We start from the raw sequence: 19838 nt of genomic DNA, 5'->3' as shown, positions 1-19838 counted from the left end.
ATGTGCTTAGTTAATTTTGTCCTTGTAAGAACTCTAGCTGCAGAGGTTTGAAGCAGTTGAAGTTTCTTCAAGGTGCAGTCGCTAACACCGCAAGAGAGAGAATTTTAGTTTTCCAATGATCGATGGTATCGAAGGCTGCTGACAGATTTAACAGAATGAGTATGGACAAGGCACCTCGATCAGTGCTCATTCCGAGATCATTTGTGACTCTCAGAAGGGCAGTTTCTGTGCTGCGACCCTTTCTGAAGCCAGATTGAAAGACTTCGAAGAGGTTATTGTTATAAAGATGACAACGGAGTTGGCCGGCAATTATCCTTTCGATAACCTTGGAAACAAATGGGAGATTGGATATAGGACGAAAGTTGGCTAGGTCATCTTGAGGAAGCAAAGGCTTTTTTAGTAGTGGAGTGAGTAATGCACTTTTTAATTGGACTGGCCTGCATCCAGTAAATAACGAGACACATACTATATTATGTATCATTGGGTCCAAGGATTCAAGGCAGTTTTTAAAAGCCATTTGAGCCATGGGTCCAAACAGCAAGTAGTAGGGCGCATCTTCTTTATTTCCCCCACTACTAAAGACAAAGTAGGGAGACAAAAGGCAGTTAATGGAGAACCAATAGATGCAGGAACAATTGGACTAATGTGATAAGGTCTAGCAGGGGGTAGTGCGGTGCAAATTGTAGTTATTTTATTACTAAAAAATGACATAAATTCAGACATAATTTGGGAGAGGGGACAAGAATTGAGTGAGTACCGGGGTTCTTACTAAGTTGCTGGATGGTTTTTCCCACTTCTAATTATATTTGAGATGTAGTAAGTCCTTTCTGTAGGAAGAGCTCAATGGGAGTGGGCAATATGCTGCTTCCAGATGTCATAATGGATATTAAGATGAGAGTCCCTATGCTGACGCTCAAGCCAGCGCCCTTCAGGTTTTAACGCTCTCAGTTCATCAGTACACCAAGGGGACCTGTGGGCTACGGTGATGTTATGTGAGCGCCAATGGTGGCTGGTTACCTCCGAGTCAGGGGAGGTACAAGTACGGGAGGGGTGGAGGGGTGGGGAGATTTTAAAACTTTTTTTCAAAGAATGTGCAATGTATCTTTTTTTTTTTTTGTCTTACCCATAGCATTCTAAGGTCATCATTAATCTCTTGTAAAGGGATGACATTTGCAATAATATTGAACATTTAAACAAAGTATTTTTTTTAGTATTCAGTATTATTAGCATTACAGAAGTAGGGATATCTAACGTGATTTCTAACATGGTTTTCAGCTTTAACATCACAAATCAACATTGACAGTGAATTAAAGCAAAAACAGGTTCATAAATAACAGTTAGGGCACTATGTTAGAATTTTGTGAATTCAGTTTTTACCGTTTTAAAAAATGTAATTAGGTTGATTTAAATTAACTCATGTACTCCGCAGGACCAGTGAACAACACAAAAGTGTAATTAGTACAGGCTTCTATTTTTTCCATTCAGCTTGAGTTTGTGTGCATTGGAGTAAAAGTAATTTTTTTATTGTAATTGTATGGAAAAAATTGTATTGTTACTTTAAAAAATGGGTTGTATAAGTAAAAAAAAAAAAAAAAAAAACAAACACTTTTTTTTCCACTCCAACAAAACAAATGATTGCATTTTGTTTCTTTGTATTAGTCATCAGTCATTACGGTACAACAAAAAAAAATATATACCAAAACAGGGAACTAACTGACTTACTTGCAACGTCAGCCGCCCGCTTCTTTACACACTGTGAACTCACCGTGCAGCCGCCTCAGAGCTACAGTGTTGGAGGACAACGCAGCTCTGGGCAGCTTACAGGCAAGCCCGCAGGCGCCCGGCCAGACTACAGGGGTCGCTGGTGCGCGGTGAGCCGAGGACACCCTGGCCGACCTAACCCTCCCTCCCCCCGGGCGACGCTCGGCCAATTGAGCGCCGCCTCCTGGGAGCTCCCGTCCACGGTCGGCTGTGGAATAGCCTGGACTCGAACTCGCGACGTCCAGGCTATAGAGCGCATCCTGCACTCTAGCGAGTGCTTTTACTGGATGCGCCACTAGGGAGCCCAACTTACTTGCAACTTTAGAGCTAGTTTTTTTTTAAATTTTATTTCTAAGCCTTTTAGCTGAGGATTTTCCAGTTGTAAAAGTCCTTTTTGACGTTCATCAGGCTATCCAATCATATAACTCTTCCATGAGTGCTTTACCATAACCTAGATGCCTTTAAGAACCTTTTCTAGGTAATGCCCTTACATCAGAACTGGATGAACACTTCTCAAGATGCAACTAAATATTGTGATACAGTCAACTCTCATTTAACAAACACATTTAAAAAAATAAAAAAAGAAACTCAACACCTGGATAATGTGAATGACAGACTCACAAACACGGTTAGCCTTTTCAGTCCAGACATGGAAGAATCCTAGCATTTGCTTTACAGCACATGATTACAGTACATACTACTGTACTGTTGTTTGAAGTCTAACAACAGGGGGATAATGAACGTTAAGGTCCTGGTTGAAATAAAAACTTGCTTGGGTTTCCCAGATGACTGAGGTTTATTGAGAACCACCAGGCCTGCTTTACCCAGACTTGACAAAACATGTGCTCAATTTCGTCTGGGCATTTTCTCCAGTGCAAACTTTTTTAACGGGGAAAAAAATGAACTACTGATGATACAAAAGTAGCAAGAAACTAAACTAGTACTGTATGTGTATATAGTAATAACCGATACTTTTCACATCTCCTCACAAGTTCCTCAATGTTTTACATAATAAACTGCAGTGTTAAAAATAGCCAAACTTTTCCAAGACAAGTCCACTATGTCAATGTGTTTCGCATTATTGGCACAGGTGAATTTGCAGGTCAGGGTCCTGAAACACAGGAAGAGCACATGCAGTGCTGCAGCAGAATCAACAGGATTCAATGAGGCAAAGACTAATCGGAAAACAAGGCATCACTGAGGATGCTGATTTAATGACAACGAAAGGTAGGCTACATTTTTTATAGTCTGAGATGTTTTTTTTTTTTTGTTGTTTTTTTTTTTTAGTACAGCATATTGAAATATCACGAAAAGGATTTCCAGCCCAATGTTTCTAAGACACTGTGGTCACTTCCAATCAAAGAGCCAGCTAAAAGCCTGAATCCTTTACTGACAGATTGGACGACTTCAGTGCCACTGACGAGTGGTACATCATGGCTCTAGTGTTTAATTAAACAATACAAAACCTAAATACATTGATTCCCACAGGTTCCATCAAAACAGCTCAACTTTAAAGATGTTAAACTGAGTGTCGGGGTCTGTGGGGGGAGCGGGGTCCGGGCTGGTGGGAGAGAAGTGTGTGTGGTCTGGAGGGGACAAGTCCATACTGATTGGGGGGAAGCATATTTGGCTGAGAGAAGTGGAGTCGGAGCTCTGGTAGTGGTTATGCTCGTGAGGGGCGGAGTTTAAGCTCATTGGTTTGTATTGAAGGTGGCCAGGTGGGGTGGAGCTGCAGCTGATTGGCTCATATTGTCTGGAGGCAGGGTCGGTGATGTTGTAGTACCCTGAAGGGGCACTGACTGGCTTGGTGTGAGAGGGGTCTGGAGTAGTGGGCGTATACGGTGCCTGTCCAGGAGCAGGGCTCTCTGTGCAGGGGGCAGGGCTGGGAGGTGCTGGTCTGAGGCTGGTAGCCAGTCCCTGCAGGGTGCTCAGGATCTGCCTCTGCACCTGGGTTTGTTGCGCTTGTTCTCTCTCCAGCCGGCCCTGTTGCTCAGTCAGTAGCAGGACAACGCTGCTTAGTGTCCTCAGCTGGGTGTTAAGATTCCCCAGTTGCTCCAGGACCGCACTGCCACCACAAGGCCCTGGGCTGGTGCCCATGCAGGGGGTGAGGCTGACTCTTGTGCTGGCAGGGAGAGCAGTAGTCCGTTTGGCAGGGTGGCTGGAGTCTGTGCTGGGGTTGCCACTGGAAGTGAGAAGTGCACTGCTGCTCTGGGCCTGGCCTGGACCTGTGCTGCTCTGGGCGCTGGCTCCTCTCATCATGGAGGCAGGTGATGTGGTGCTCACAGTGGGGCCACGGCTGACACTGGAAGTAACAGCCCCCTGGAGACGCTGCCGGGGGGTGCTGTAAACAAGAGGGCTGTTTTGCACTCCTGTCACGGTTACCTGGGAGGGTGGGAAGGCCAAAAATGATGTTAAGAAAAAAAAACATACAATGCATTATAAAAATAATAGTAATACTAATAAAAAAAGTCACAATAAAATGCCTGGTGTTCTTGTATATGAAAATGAATGTGTGTGCATATATATAATATTGATGTCATTTACCTTTTCAAAATTCATTTATTAATCATCAGGGCTTGAATTTCAGCGTGGGATCACGCAAGGGTATTTTAAGACACCAAGCTACTGTATTTTCCACCCAATTGAGAATGCCTGACACGCTACAACAATCTCTAAGGAAGTGGGTGTCAGTGAATAAAGCACTATGAGCTGCATTCTGAGTAGTTCGGCTTAAAATAAATAAATAAATAAAAGTAGTGCTGGATATTTTAAGTGCCGTGAGACTTTATTCTCTCGTACATGATTCTCGGCCGCTACCTTTAAGCATTATAGAAACTCAGTACACTGCAGTAAGTAAACAGTTTAAAAAAAAAAAAAGAAGATATTAAGGCTATCTGGGTGCTGTTTTGCAAGCGGTGACTTTCGCTTTAACTCTTAAAGTTCAGCCCCTTTCATTTTGGGGCGCCAGCGCACCAAAGGTTCCGCACAAATTACTAAGGCACCATAAAAGCCACCTACCTGGCTTGTTTAAAAATACATACTCGGGGCTTTCCAAAGACGTATTCAGTGTGTGTATGCGGTACTGCTAGCTGGAACTATGATCGCCTGAAGCCTCTGATCATGTGAGAGTTCAGAGCTTAGGTTTCATTTTGCAGTACAAACTATCCAGTAGTTAAACATGCATAAATGAAAACAGTGAAAAACAGGCAGAAATAGGGCTGAGTGTAAAGAGCTAAAAAAAGAAATGGCGCGCTGGTTAAGAAGAAAAGCACCTTTTTCTTCTGCTGCAAAAACTTCACGTCAGGCAATGGCAAAAGTAATGGAGAGTGCTCTGTCTCACAGTGATGAACAGCTGTTAGGTCTCCTGAAAGCAGCTTATTTTAAAGCAACACCAGTGTGAATGATGATGCAGCAAAATATATATATATAGTTTTTTATATGCAAAAGTGCCTTTTCTTTTTGGCATTCCCCCAATTGGCTGCAGCATAGGGGGGAAATCCCCTCAGCACACAAAAACCATTTACAATGATACGATTAATGATTGCCATTTAATAATACAAATACAAAGCAAAAATATTTATAATCATAACTGTATTAAAACTATTAAAATGGATTAAAATGGGCATCTAATTCCCTTTCTTTTTGTCTCAATTTGACACCCACTCGCACCGTCTTTGTTTTCTAAAAATGACTGTGCAACAAGCATGCAAGTCAAGTAATGAAAGCACATCAATCAGTAGGGGGCTACACCCCACTTTGTGTGGGCATCCTTCAATATTCAAATCATTTTCAATAACAGAGTGGACCAGGGTGAACAGCAAACATTTAAACAAGCCTTCATTTACAGGAGAGGAGTAATTATTTGAATAAGTTAAATAATAATAGTAAATTGTAAAAAAATTGTTATGGTTATGGAGTGCACTGACGCAAATGGGAATAAATGTGCATACAGAGTGTGTGACTAAGGTTTATTGATTGAGGGCAGCTTACATACAGAGTGAGTTGTAAACAAGGTAGGAGAAGGGTTATTGCCAGATAAAGTGCAGTGATCATTTGTTCCTGTATTATGGTGTGTTATCAATAAATATCGCTTGTTAGGGGACGCAAATACCCTGTAGATAGCGATGACCTTTCAACCGTGCGTATCTGTAACTAGCATTTGTAATGAAGGACAACTACTGTTACAAAAACCTGCCTACTTTTTCCTGAAAAAACATGGGCCCACGACTGAATGTATCACTGCTGTGAACAAAGTTCTGTGCAGCTGGATGTCTTTTGAGATCGGTTTGTGTCATTTACAATGTCTTTGACGATCTCACACAAGCAATCCATAGTGGAAATGGCAGTGTGTTTTGCCACTAGAAATGCTAGTTTCAATTCTGCCCTTCTCTTTTTGTCACAAACCTCCAACATGGGTGCTACTTGGAAGCTGTTTGTTATTTTATTCAAGGCAGAATGTGGAGTAGCATTGTTAATATGTTTTGTTGTTTTTCCATCTTATTGAGATTTGCAGAAGCCTTTGGCTATGTCTTGTGGATCAGCAATTAGCCACCCTAAAAAAAGACCCTATATTTAGGGTTGCTGTTTTTTTGGGTGCAACAATTTAATAAGCAATTTAATCTATAATTTAAAAAACAATAAATGCAGAATACACTTTACTACAATCGCTATTCGTAATTGTATAACATTAATAAAGACAAGTCACTTATTAAAATGTTGAGCTCTCGTTTTACCGTTCATCATTCTGCATTTAACGAGAAAGTAAAGATGGATGATTTAAAAGCATATTTGGTTGTTTCACATGAAAACCCTGTAAATTAAAGTGATTTTACTATTATTATTACAATATACATTTTATATGACGGTCTGGTCTCACTAACATCTTATAACAGTGCTCATAATATATCTGCTAACATGTATTGAAACAAAGTTAAAGGCACTTTTACGGTATGTAATAAATACAATATTGCTAGTTAGGTTTGCCTATACAAAATGTAGGTAACAACAGCAAATTAACACACTGCAAGTCTTGCATATTATAGACAGTGCACACTGCAGTCTCACATATATAGACAGCGTTGTCAAAAGGACCAAAATGATAAACTGGCCGTATCTTCTGATACTAACATTTTAAATAAGGTTCAAACAAATCTCTTTTGAAGTATAGTTTTTTGTTGTTGTATTGTAATGAGATACATTAAGCCAGGATGCAACTGGCATGTGTTAGTACAGTATTAAGGTAGTAGCCGATAAATGGCCAACTGCTCTTGTCAGAGCTATTGAATGTGTGTGGTCAAGCTCCAACAATAGACTCACCCTTAAAAACTGCTTCTCGTTCCCAGGAAGGATTTGTTTTTTGGAATATATTTTGCTCACGACTTCGGCATCTTTACTTTGTGGGATCCGAGGGGTTTCTGTTCATCACTTAAAAATAACTGTCTATTTTTCCCCGGAAAAACAGCAACAATCCTATTGGTGGACACTTGACAGGGCAGGGGGTGTGGCCGGGGGCTGTGTGTGTGTGTTACTCTGAATCTGATTGGATTTGTTATTAATCATGTTGTGTCAATCATGGCAGATTTCATGTTAAAAAAAAACAAAACTCACAGCATTTTGCTAAAACCGCCCACAAATAGACAACCCACTTAGCATCATTTTCTCCTGCTAAACGTAATTAAAAACAGCCTAATTTTGCGAAAAACTGGCAGCACTGCAGCTGACATCCAACGGGCCAGACGGAAGGCTCTCGTGGGCCTGGAAATACTGGAGATAGATGAAGAAATGAATAAAATAGCAATTATTTTAAAGATGATATGTAGAGGCAATCTTTAACTTTGCAGATTGCAGACTGGATTGTAAACAGCAGGTGGAAATCGTGGTCAGTAACCTCAGTTTGATCTTGGAACAAGACGAGATAATATTGCCACCAGTACACTCTCTTCAGGCTTTAAAAAAATAAAATCATAATTTTGAAAAATACCAAATCAAAACATGTCTGCTTTGTATTTATTTCTTCTAGTTGATCTTGTGGGTGCGTGCCCTGGGGGCTGTTACCTACCGCTGAGCTGAAGCTCCCTGAAGAGACAGAGAATCCTGTCATGGTGTTGGGGGGAGCACTCTCAATGTAACACTGCCCCCTCCTAGAAGGCTGACCCATCTGCTGGCTGTTCTGACTGCCGGTCTCCTTCACCTGCAACACGAGACCACAGGGTTCTGACTGTGGACATGCAGGGCTGGTGAACCAGGACAACGCAAACAGCAGATTTAATCTGAATGGCTTTTCACATAGCGTTATTTAAGCCATCTTATTTTTTTGCATAAAAGAAACATTAATATCAGCAGGGATCCAGACAAACGTTTTACTTTAGGAGTCAACAACAACTTGTTATGACACTAAAGTGATACTAAAACAGCAACTTAGTTTGTACTCACTTCTTTATTACCTTATTCTGCTGAATGGTTAATTATGCAGCTGATGACTACAATGAAAACAGTATGTTTACATTTTTAGATATTTTGCAAGCACATTGTCTAGACTTTAGATATTTCCAAACCATTCTTTTTCATTAGCAGTGACATGCAGGTTTTCTACTGCAATCAACTAACTTGCACTCAATTTCATTTTGAATTCCCTAAATGTAGCACATTACTCTGGCTACTGCAGTGTCAGGTTAGGCGTACACTTCCTAATTACAGTCCCAAGTATTTCGATGCTTTCTTCACCGTTCTTCAAATGGTCAGTTTGAAAAATAAACTCCCTTTTCCCTGCAACTGCTGGCCCTGCTTTAGTACAAAACTCACACTACATTTACAGCTCATCATCTAACTAGGAAAGCTGCTGTGCAATTAAATCGTTGTCACACTCCTGACGGTAAACAATACCTGAATCCATTATATTTGGGATAGATGTGGCTGCTAAAGGAGATACAACTGACAAAAAAAGAAAATTTGTGTTGACTCAAAACTTCACTTAGGCACACTACAATTTGACTGGTGAAAGACAACAATTGATTTATTGGAGTTCATAAAGAAAGCTTTTTCAGATTGGTACGGAGTAAACTTTTTGGAGTAAATCCTTAAATGGGTAGCTTATCAATATAGTAATTTTTTTTCCCCCACAGTAGTTGTGCAAAATATGTCATTCTACCTTCATTTTGTGAAGGATGGCCTTCTCGACCAGCCTCTTGCGGGCAATGAGGGTGGGGTTCCTGGGCTGGGTGAAGGGGACTCGTCTCCGGTTGGTGGCTGCCAGGAGTGCTTTGGAAATGGAGTTGGCAGGCAGGGCACTCCCTGGGTTGGATCCCTGGAGATGTGGAACACTGCAAGTAGCCTGAGGGCCTCTCTGTGGAGCTGAACACATACATAGAGTGAGTCATGCACTACAACACAACACAATACAATGAGCATATGTTGTGTAGTACACACCTGTTTTAAGCAAAAGCAATGTAAAACAGGTACAAATATGTAACATGGCAGAAAGTTCCTGTTGAGTCATTTAAAAGTTGGTGGCATTTAGATTCACCAACAATTAGATCACCTGAATAGACCACTGGGTGTTGGTGTATACTCAGATATCAAACCTGGAAGATGTTCAGGAGCCAGTTGGATGAGTCATTTAAAATTAGAAAACAATGGGAAAAACACATTAAAAATGTAATAACTTAAAATCCAATAAATAGGAGACACAAAGAAAAGCATAAACCCAGGTTTCTGTAAAATCCGGCTGCTCCTTGGTGATTCTACTGTAGCCCTTAGCAAACTCTGCACAATCAGCACTCATCCAGGCTATGGATACAGAACCTCCAAAAAGAATAACATCCACCAAAAATAGTTCTCTTATCTCTTATCAAACAAAACAGGACTTCTTTATAAGAAGGTAGCCGTTAGGAATGTGATTTTTTTACAAAAAAAGCAAGAGCAAAGGTACATTTTCAGAGGGGGGAAAAATGCAAAAAGCTGTATAAACCTAACAAGAAACAAGTTTGTGCAGGGGGCGCAGTTCGGTTATTGTGGTGTGGTTTCTTTTTTATACAGTTAACACTTTCACAGGCAACATTTTTTTGTCATTGTAGCGACTGCATCTTAAACTAAGATGCAGTCAGAAACCAGGTGAGATGTTGTCAGAAAGCAGTGAAATGTAAGTTTTCCTAAATTTACTCAGATAGCCAGATAAAAACAGGAGAGGGCAGGATGAGTACGTCACAGAGTATGTTGATAAGATTTTATTTTCATGGAACACAAAGCCACTTTTTCAGGAACAGTGGCTTGAAACGTGGTTCCAGGAATCCAGGAGACCTAGTTTGAGGCAACTTTGCTGTATCAAACCCTGTGACCCTTGGTGTGCCATGCAGTGACCTGAACCTAGTCTCTTGAAACCAAGTTCCAAGCCACAAAGTGGCTTTGTGTTCCACAGCTTAAACGAAATATTCTGCAATTTAGCATTTACTGTTTTTCAGGTAAGTATTTAAACATTTGTTGTTGAATAACTGTAGACAAAATTATTTTAAATGTGACAATGCTATTTTTTTCTGCTTTAATGCATATTATGTTTAATCATTAAATACCTATTTTTAGACCGTGAAATAAGCCATTTTTTCACTGTGAAAATAATACAGCTCGACTGATTGATCCTTTAATTTTTGTTATTTACCTATTTAAATTGTTTTAAGTATAAGGAAACTAACTACAAAAATGAACCACGTCCCTACCTGGATTGAGAGGAAAGCTCCCTTTGTTCATGGCCCCAGACACTCCCTCTCTCTTCTGGAATCCGAGGCGCCCCGAGGTCTCAGACAGCGAGGTCACACTCACAATCTTGATTCCCTCCTCCTTCCTCTCCTGTGCTACCCCCTTCCTGCTGCTGCCACCGCTGTCTTCAGCTGTCCTGGGGCTTCCAGAATCACAGGGGGTCCCAGTGGGGCCGGTCCCCAGCACAGAGCCTTGTCCCCGGGCCTGGCTTGGACCCTGCTGTCCAGTGGTCCTGGGGTACCCCGCAGTGGACCTGTCCTGCATGAGGCTCCATAACTGCTGGTCTGCCCAGCCGCTGCCTCTCACTGCCACCCCACTCTGAGCGGGGGCGGCCCCCAGACCCCGCTCCTCCTGCTCTAGCTTGATCTTCTTATTCTTCTTGAGGAACAGATAGATGGTCTGTGCAGACACCTTGATGTTGTCCAGTTCCAGGACGGTCTTGATTCTGCGGAAACTCAGCCCTGCTCGCCGCAGCTCCACGATCCTCTTCTTGGCTGGCTCGTCCAGGCGCCCCATGACCCTGCAGTTTAGTTGTGGGTTGTCAGGCCCAAGCACACTACAGCTGCTACCTTCCTCTCAAAGGGGCATCAGTCCCAGAGATTAACTTGATTTAACGCTGTAGGCTACTTCACATTCCCCAGGTTGACTGCACTGTCTCCAGACTATCTAGGGAGGAAAAACAAACCAAGCTAAATTAAACAACAAAATGTAACGTAACCTAGCTTGCGTAAAATAATCGTTGCTGGGTAGGTACAATATCGAATTTTTCTGTCTACAGTATACATTGCTTGTCTCTGACTAACATTTAATAATAATAACAAGATAAACAGTAGATTTAATTGTAATCTATTTTCATACAATTTGGTATATTAAAACAAGAACATGCTATACACAACAGCATGGATTACTGGTAAAACTGGTGAATTGTCGATTGCAAACTGAAATTATATCTAATTATTTAATCCACGTAAAATGCGCAGGTGGCCTGCTTTATGTTCCCTTGGGGGTGAGGGGCAAAATATAACTTGTACACCGGCAGCGCATTGACTCTTTCTAACGACTAACAGTATAAACTATAGATTGTAAGTCGCCCTGGATAAGGGCGTCTGCTAAGAAATAAATAATAATAAACATTTCACATCGACGGCGCATTATTACAGAACACGGCATGTTGTTAGGATGACAGATGGGGCTACGTTAAATGTTGGCCATCATACATGACACGTAATAAGTTTAAAATAACCCACATAAATAAACATTTCTATTTCAGTACTGTCTGTACCTTCCTTGTCTTCTTGTGTTATCGTGGCAGCAAGTGCTTCTGGGAACGAAAGACAACAACACGAAGGATGCGGAAAGAAGGCTGTCGTTAACCCTTTTGTTCTCCTAGTTGGAAATACTGTGTGATAGAGAGTTTTTTTTGTTGTATTTACTTAATGTAACATTTACATATGTTTTTAATGTTAAAGGAATTTACCCATCATTGCTTTGGCAACACTTGTAATAATCAGTCATGCCAATAAGCACTTGAAATTGAAGAGAGAGAGAGACAGACAGACAGACAGACAGACAGAGAGAGAGAGAGAGAGACAGACAGACAGACAGACAGAGAGACAGAGACAGACTTGTCTGTATTCAAGAGCAAGCCAATAGTGCATATAGTATGCAGAGAGCCGTGGCACCAATTTAAAACTGAAATGACATGTATAAAATGTAAAATGAATTTACCATGCAGTACAGCGTAAACAGTATGTCAATTCTCTTGTAAAAATACAATTTACGGTCATTTAATTTGGAGTATGGTTTCAACAAAATACCAAATATTTATGTAGTGAAATTAATGTAAGTGATCATTTAGCTTTAGTTAGAATTAGTATATTATCAGTATTTTTTGGTATACTTAATCATAATCCGTTACTCTACATTTGTGCATTAATTGGTTATATTTTACTAGAAAATTTGAATAAAACTAATATATTACAATCTAAATATTAATCTGGGCGGCGGCGCCAGAGGTCGCTGTGATATAGCTAAAGAAATTATCCTCCGATCCATTAATTCTGTCGCCAGAAGCTTGTATGTCATCATCAGTCAGCGTCTGCTGAGGTTGGAAAGACGTTTGATCAGTTGAGTGAAGATGTAAGTTTGTTTTTATTCTAAGTGAAATACAATCTGTGTCCATCCTTTGTGTTACAGTGGTAAAATAAAACGCCGGTGGTCTGTACAAGTAAAAAGGGACCTGGTAGTTACAGGGGGTCTGGTTTCTGTTTGGTTAGTCGAAGCCCTTTTGATGAATGAAAACAATAATAGTAGTACAGGGCTTGGTGTTACGATTATTAACCGAGGTGCTAAGTACTCTTTTTTTGATACCAATAATGTATTTTTTTGTTTGTTTGATTAGTGCGTTTGTTTTTTCTCAGATGTAGTAGGCTACAGTTTGATTATTTGGCTAATTGTTACGTACGTTTTTATGGATTGCATTTTTCTTTTAGGAAGTATCGCAACCTGCAGATCTTTGTATTTTCGTATGTTTTATTAGCTTTTTTTTTAACTGAATTCTAAACTCCGTTTTTCTTTCATTTCTATACACACGAATTGTATTTAGATTATCTTCTCTTTTGTCCTGTGCAGCGCTTTGATATACTTTTTGTATGAAAGGCGCTATATAGTAAAGTTAATATTGATATGCGCCCGGAATTATCTGGACTTGCGTATTTATTTTGCAATGTCTCGGTTTTCATGGAAAAAGCAACTTCATAAAAATAAAACATACGTCTCATTTCATTATAGTCAGGGCCCAATACTAAGTCTCGGAGTAATAGGTTAACAGTTCATTACAAAAGTAGTGTTTTGTAGGGGTTACTTGGAAGAAGTTGAGCTTCACAGTATTTAAAAAAAAAAAAAAGTAAATAACTTCCAGTAGATATCACAGGTTTTAATGAATTGTCCCAGTAACCCTTAATTTGGATTCTGCATTATTTCCACAAGCCCAAATTGTAGTAGTTTCTCAACTAGTAAGCTGCCTGCTAACTTAGTTATCCAGCTATTCAGAATATTCTGATTACCAGATGCAAAATTATACGTCTCAGTTGTCTCTGCTGCCTTAATCATTTGTTTACCCAAGTAACTAGCTGTAACAGAATGCTTGCAGTAGTTTTCTGTAATAGTTTACAACCCCAGTGCATTCCCTCAAACCTTTTGTAGTCTTTATTATTTGACTCAACACTTGTATGTTCAGGTAAGCCTCTATACCATCACCATAACTTTGCCCTTTTCTCTTTTTTGCACAGGGCACCATCACCCACAAAACGAAAGGATCGCTCTGACGACAAGGTGAAGGAGCGGGGGAAGGAGAAGGTGGGGGTGAAGGAGGGAGGGGAGAAGGACCGTGGCAGAGAGAAAGGACGCAAGCGGCGGAGTGCTTCAACTGGGAGCAGCAGCAGGTAGATGTTCCTCTGACCGCACACAAAGACAATACTCTTATTGTGTACTCTCATTTTGACTAGTTAATAACTGGTTGTGCCCATATTCACACCTCTGACTGAAGCATTAATCTCAGGACAGACACACTATTTGAATATTCGTCCTCACTGAAATGGTAATGTAGTGACTAGGGATGGGAGTTTTAAACGTATAAACTTAATAAGTGGTTAAATGTTGAATATGTGGAGCCAGAGTAAGGGAGGATATTATAAAAAGGAAGGGGTTTGGCAGTTGCCTCCCAGTAGTTTTTCTAGTTGGTGCAGCAGAAAGATTGACACTGGTGCAGGTTTTATTCTCGGACGATCTGGCGTTTCATTGTTTTACTCTGTGTTCATGCTGTAGTAGGCGTGGTACGGTATCCAGTCCACGTGGTAAAGTTAATGACAGCATTTTTTCTGGCGGTTGTTATATGTTTAATGAAATTGCATCTCTAAACAAAGGAACGAGGCAAAGCTACGTTTGGAATTATTTTGAGGAACCGGACGAGAGAACCGTGGTATGATAATTATGCCAAACAAAATTGCTGTACAGCAAAAACGCAAGTTCAATGCTTCAATGAAAACAAACAGAATTACTGTGGATGGAGTTACTGATGGCAGTAAAAACCAGACATCCCTAATAAACAGAACGCTAGCCCTTGCATCCCTGTGAATACGTATAACAGGATATTAAAAGGACGTTTTTTTCCCAATATTAATTCAGAGAATGCATAAGTGTAAATAAATTATGTATGGGCTTTAATTTCCCAGTACGCTTTTATGCAAATCATTTGTTTAAAAAAAAAAAAAAAAAAAAAAAGTCCTTTATCTATAATTTGGCACCAATCCCTGAACTGTAGAGTTAATGTGGAGGCTCTGTGGTCCGGTGGTTAAATAAAAGAGCTTGTAACCAGGAAATCCCTGGTTCAAATCCCGGCTCACTCACTGAGTGACCTTGAGCAAGACACTTGACCTCCTTGTGCTCTCAGGTGAGATGTTGTTGTAAGTGACTGCAGCTGTAACAACAATAGTCTATGATGTCTTGCATACTACAGTTACACTATGTTTTGCTGCAGTTTCGTAAGTTTTAAACACAAGCACCGAAATAAATGCTGGAGGGAAAAGCTATTTTATGCATATATTACAAATTTAGAGCCACATACGAAATGTGACATATAAAACAATATGCAAATATAAAAAGAAATAACACAAAAAATCATTATAAAACAAACGTAGAGTGACATTTTTAAATTGTGAGGTTTATACAGAAAATACTTTAAATAAATACTTGCAATCGTAGTTGTCAAGGCTCAGCCGTTACCATAGACACGGTCTGAAGGAAAACGGAAGCTCTGACTAGCACTTGCGCAGATGTATAATTTGGAGCGATTTGGGAATTCAGATTGTGATGGAAGAGGAGATGTTTGTTTCTAAAATGCCTAAACCGTGCATATCAATTAAACAACGCTGTAAATAATTTGAGCTTGAGGGGATGTATGCAGCTGACGGTGACAAAATAATGATGTGCAGATTTTGCAACTGTTGGCTGGAATGGGAGTCGAAAGATACCATCGTTAAGCATTAGCTGTTTATTGCTTCTGTGAAAAATAGGGCTTGTTTGCTTGTATTTTGTATTAGTATGATAATTATTAGTTTTATTTCTAGTGGTGCAAACTTTGCACTGGAGCAAATGCTGTTTTGGTTTCGAATGAATGAATCTGCTTTGCTTAGTGTTTAAATACTGAGAAACCCCAAGCTTGTTGTATACTGCTTCAGTGCAATGGGATTGAAATACAAATCCTAACATTTTTTTTAATGGGTAAATTGCTGTATGTTTAATTATTATGACAGTCCCACAATAGTAGGGCAGTGTAAATATATATTTATTGTATTTTTATATACAGCATGGGCAGTATTTACTGTAAATAGGCAGTTGATTAAAAAGTGGGGGACTGTCCAGTGGTTAAAGAAAAGGGCTTGTAACCAGGAGGCCCCCGGTTCAAATCCCACCTCAGCCACTGACTCATTGTGTGATCCTGAGCAAGTCACTTAACCTCCTTGTGCTCCATCTTTCAGTTGAGATGTTGTTGTAAGTGACTCTGCAGCTGATGCATAGTTCACACACCCTAGTCTTTGTGAGTCGCCTTGGATAAAGGTGTCTGCTAAATAAACAAATAATACATTACCGTTGCTGCCACTAATGAGAAATTATGGTAACTAAATTATTTTTCTGTGCAAGGTCTGTTAGTTAAAATGTTTAATTCGGATAATGTTTAATTTTTGTTTTTACCCTGGTTTTCTCCCCAATTTGGAATGCCCAATTATTATTTTTATCCCGGTTCGCCACTCAGGGAAACGGTGACTGACCACCGTCAGTCACCGAAACGTGTTCCTGCCAATCCGTCATTTTTCGCAAAAGCAGAATATGTGCTGGCTGGCTGTGCTGTCTCTCTTTCTGCACATGCACTACAATACGGACCTGTGCTCACAAAATAGCAATGTTCGTAATTATGTACTGTGATTTTAACAACATTGTGGTCTCTAAGAGACCTTGGGCAAAAGTGAAATTTACTTAAAACGTTTGAATTTTTAACAGCGAAATATGGCACAGAAACATTTCTCCCGAGTGCTCACTATATCCCATAACCCTTAGCGCAGCGTGACGAAAGTGAAGACGGAGTCGAGTATCTTGGTATATAGAATATCTTTGCCTGAGTGCACATAGGCAGCGGTCATGACACGCTTCCACATATGCTAATACAACACAAAATTGGCTGAAGTCACCTACAAAATTAAGTAATGATAATACCTGAAAATAATGTCCATATTTTAAAAATCCTGCATTTAGGATTTCAATTTAGTCTGAAAGCAAATTTATAATAAACATTTTGAGGTTTTTTTTACATTACTGCACTGACCTTGTATGTATTATTTGTGTACATATTTTAATAGACAAAAATTGTATTGTAAGATCTGGGGCATGTCATGCATTTCCATAAAGGTATGTGCCCCTATAGACCTGTCTAAACCCAGCCTGTTTCTCTGTTCCCCAGGTCTCGCTCCAGCTCCAGCTCCAGCTCCAGTTCAGGTTCCAGCTCTGGCTCCTCCAGTGGTTCAAGCTCCTCGTCTGCATCAAGCCGCTCCGGCTCCTCCAGCAGTTCACACAGCTCCAGCTCCAGCAGCACCTCGGCCTCCCCCAGCCGCCGGCGCCACGACAACCGCCGCCGCTCCCGCTCCAAGTAAGCACAAATGGATAATATGTATTTCAGTTGCTCTAAGGTACCTGTAAAAGCTTTTTTGAGGGAGAAGTGCACACTGTACAACTCCCTGAATACAACGCTTGTGTTTCTACAGGTCCAAATCCTTGAAGAGAGATGAGAAAGAGAGGAAGAGGAGGAGTCCAAGCCCCAGGCCCTCCAAGGTTCACATCGGCCGGCTTACAAGAAACGTCACCAAGGTGAGTCAGGCAAGGGAGGTGCTATTGAAAACATCCACGAGTCTGAGAGAGAATTCTGTGATTGCTACTAAAAGTTATGTAAAAGGTGCTAGTTTTTAGCATAACCCGCTCAACCTTTTTGTGCAGTTATTACCGTGGGCTTGTCTTGTGTGATTGTTTAATAAGAGTATTAATGATACGATAACACTGTCTTCAGCTTGTGCCTCAGTTGTGTATTACGTCCTGAGCGAATTAATATAATCAGCATTTGGTAAATATTGTCTTGTATTATTGCAGGAGCACATCATGGAGATTTTTGCCACTTATGGGAAGATAAAGATGATCGACATGCCTGTTGATAGACTCCATCCCAACCTGTCAAAGGGTTATGCCTACGTTGAGTTTGAGACTGCAGATGAAGCAGAGAAAGCACTCAAACACATGGATGGAGGTACCTTCCTGTTCTTGATGTCTCCTTCTCCTTCCTCTTCCCACATGCTGGATAGTACTTGATTACACCAGGAAGCATTTAAAGACAGTATAGTTTTAGCAGGGCTAAATGCAATACATGCTTGTATACCTTGATATTCATGATATTCACCGTCTTGTACAATAACCAGTAATTATCTCCCAGAGGGCATATATGCCTGTTGACTTGGAGGAGAGATATACTGGGGAGTGCCTATATTTGATACACTTCTATATATAGGTAACCGCTTACACTGTAGTGATGAAACTTGTCTTCAGTACAAGTTTCAAGTTATTGAAAGCATCAGGATCTGGGAGGTATAATGGAGGCTGCTTTCAGTCCAGGCATCTGTACGTCCATGTACACACTGTGGCTGCTATTGTGTGAAGTGCTCATGTGTTCTTCATTTCTCTGGCTTTTGAATCTTGCTGTGATCTGGACCTGATTTGTTTGTTTTAGGTCAGATAGATGGTCAGGAGATCACAGCGTCGGCAGTGTTGACCCCCCGGCCTCGGCCACCCCCTCGCAGACTGACCCCCCAGCGCAGGATGCCTCCCCCGCCGCCCATGTGGCGCCGCACTCCACCACGCATGAGGAGAAGGTCAGTGTCAGCCTTGTCTGCCCTTATAATGTTGGAGTTTAATTTCCTGAACGTTTTAAAGATTTAACCATGTTGAAAAGTCCCCCCTAATCCCTGACGTTGTCCTATGTGTTGCAGGTCTCGCTCCCCGCGCCGCAGATCTCCTGTACGCCGGCGCTCTCGCTCCAGATCCCCGGGCCGTCGACGCCACCGCAGCCGCTCCAGCTCCAACTCCTCCCGCTAGAGCCTTGTCAGCACCCTCCACTGGACACTCCCACAGCTGCTGGTGAGACGGGAGCCAGGACAGTTCAAATCTCATGTCCCAGCCCCAACCCTCTCCACGGCGAATCCTTCTAATTATCCCAGAGGGTGTCACAGTGATTTTTTTAGTGAAGATTAGAAGAGGCAGATTTTGCCACCGCGCTCTCACGCGTCCAGGACATGCCATCTGCTCATTTCTGATGTTTTCTTTCTTCTTTTTTCTTTTTTTTGTTCTGCGTAAATGAGTAGTGCTAATGTATTTCCCCCGTGCCCCCCCGTCCTCAAATTAACTCAAGTAATCGAAAGGACGCAAATGATCCATTATCCCCAGCCATCATCACAACTGGAATTATATTGCAACCACAATTGAAATGGAAGCCAAAGCAGGTTAATCAGCCCCCCATTGTTAATTTAATTAATTGTATAGCTGCTGTGTATTTTCTTTAGGCAGTGAAAGCATTGAGAGAAAAAAAACAATTCTTAAATATTCTCATGCCTTGGAAGTTGTTGCTGCCTTCTGTGTACAACCTGCAAAACACTTAATAAAAAAATAAAAAAAATAGTGTGTATGCCATGTACTGAGTCTACACACTTTTTCACTCGCTTCCACCTCATTTGAAAATGAGTGGGTTTTATATTTTTCACTGCTGTAATATACAGTTGTTTTCAATAGATTGTTTGTTTGAATTCAGGGCAGTGGAATAATCCAAGCCATTAGTATAAATGTGTGTGTTTAAGTAGCAGGTAGTACTGAGAGTGCTATAAAAGTAAGAAGTGTGTTTGCTAGTTATTGATTTAATGTAAAGTGTTCATTTTGTTTTTAATAAGTCTCTCTGCCACTAGAAGCTGAGCCTATTCCCCTGGTAAAATAAAAACGTTTGCATTTTTTTTTTTTTTTTTTAAATAAACTTTGAAAGTCTAATGAGTTGAGTTAGAGCCACATTTGTGTTCTCTACCAGTTTAATTGTAGGCTTTAAAACAGTCCAAAAATATAATTAACTGCAAAATAAAAAGGACATGTGAGAATGTTAGGGATGCTACCCAAGATTTGAAAATATTCTTAACAATTGATGGCTTCTTTACCCTTTTCTTCTCGAAGACCCCTTGGTTCTTTGCTTGTAT

The 19838-nt window shown here is 40.6% G+C and overlaps 2 protein-coding genes across 3 annotated transcripts; one reads left to right on the top strand and one right to left on the bottom strand.

Annotated features, from left to right (window-relative positions):
• Positions 1 to 1067: 1067 nt before the first annotated feature.
• On the bottom strand, positions 1068 to 11951 carry LOC117431595 (mucin-2-like). 2 transcript variants are annotated; one of them, XM_034052697.3, is made up of 5 exons: positions 11792 to 11951; positions 10470 to 11175; positions 8909 to 9111; positions 7820 to 7951; positions 1068 to 4143 (listed from the first exon to the last, which is right to left on the bottom strand). In XM_034052697.3, the coding sequence occupies exons 2-5, from the start codon at positions 11023 to 11025 to the stop codon at positions 3256 to 3258; spliced, it is 1779 nt and encodes a 592-aa protein (XP_033908588.3). In that variant the 5' UTR covers positions 11026 to 11175; positions 11792 to 11951; the 3' UTR covers positions 1068 to 3255. The 2 variants fall into 2 exon arrangements, with proteins under 2 accessions (XP_033908588.3, XP_033908590.3); XM_034052699.3 differs by having other exon boundaries at positions 10470 to 11171.
• A 430-nt stretch (positions 11952 to 12381) lies between these two features.
• Positions 12382 to 19612, top strand: LOC117431597 (RNA-binding protein with serine-rich domain 1-like). The gene is made up of 7 exons (XM_034052701.3): positions 12382 to 12648; positions 13800 to 13952; positions 17024 to 17209; positions 17325 to 17427; positions 17704 to 17857; positions 18335 to 18476; positions 18594 to 19612. Coding segments are annotated over exons 1-7 (846 nt in total). The 5' UTR covers positions 12382 to 12646; the 3' UTR covers positions 18700 to 19612.
• Positions 19613 to 19838: the final 226 nt, after the last annotated feature.

The sequence above is a fragment of the Acipenser ruthenus genome, chromosome 22 (genome assembly GCF_902713425.1).
Source record: "Acipenser ruthenus chromosome 22, fAciRut3.2 maternal haplotype, whole genome shotgun sequence".
In the NCBI taxonomy this organism is placed as follows: domain Eukaryota; kingdom Metazoa; phylum Chordata; class Actinopteri; order Acipenseriformes; family Acipenseridae; genus Acipenser; species Acipenser ruthenus.
Note: the sequence above shows the minus strand (reverse complement) of the source record. Positions and strands in the feature narration are given on the sequence as shown.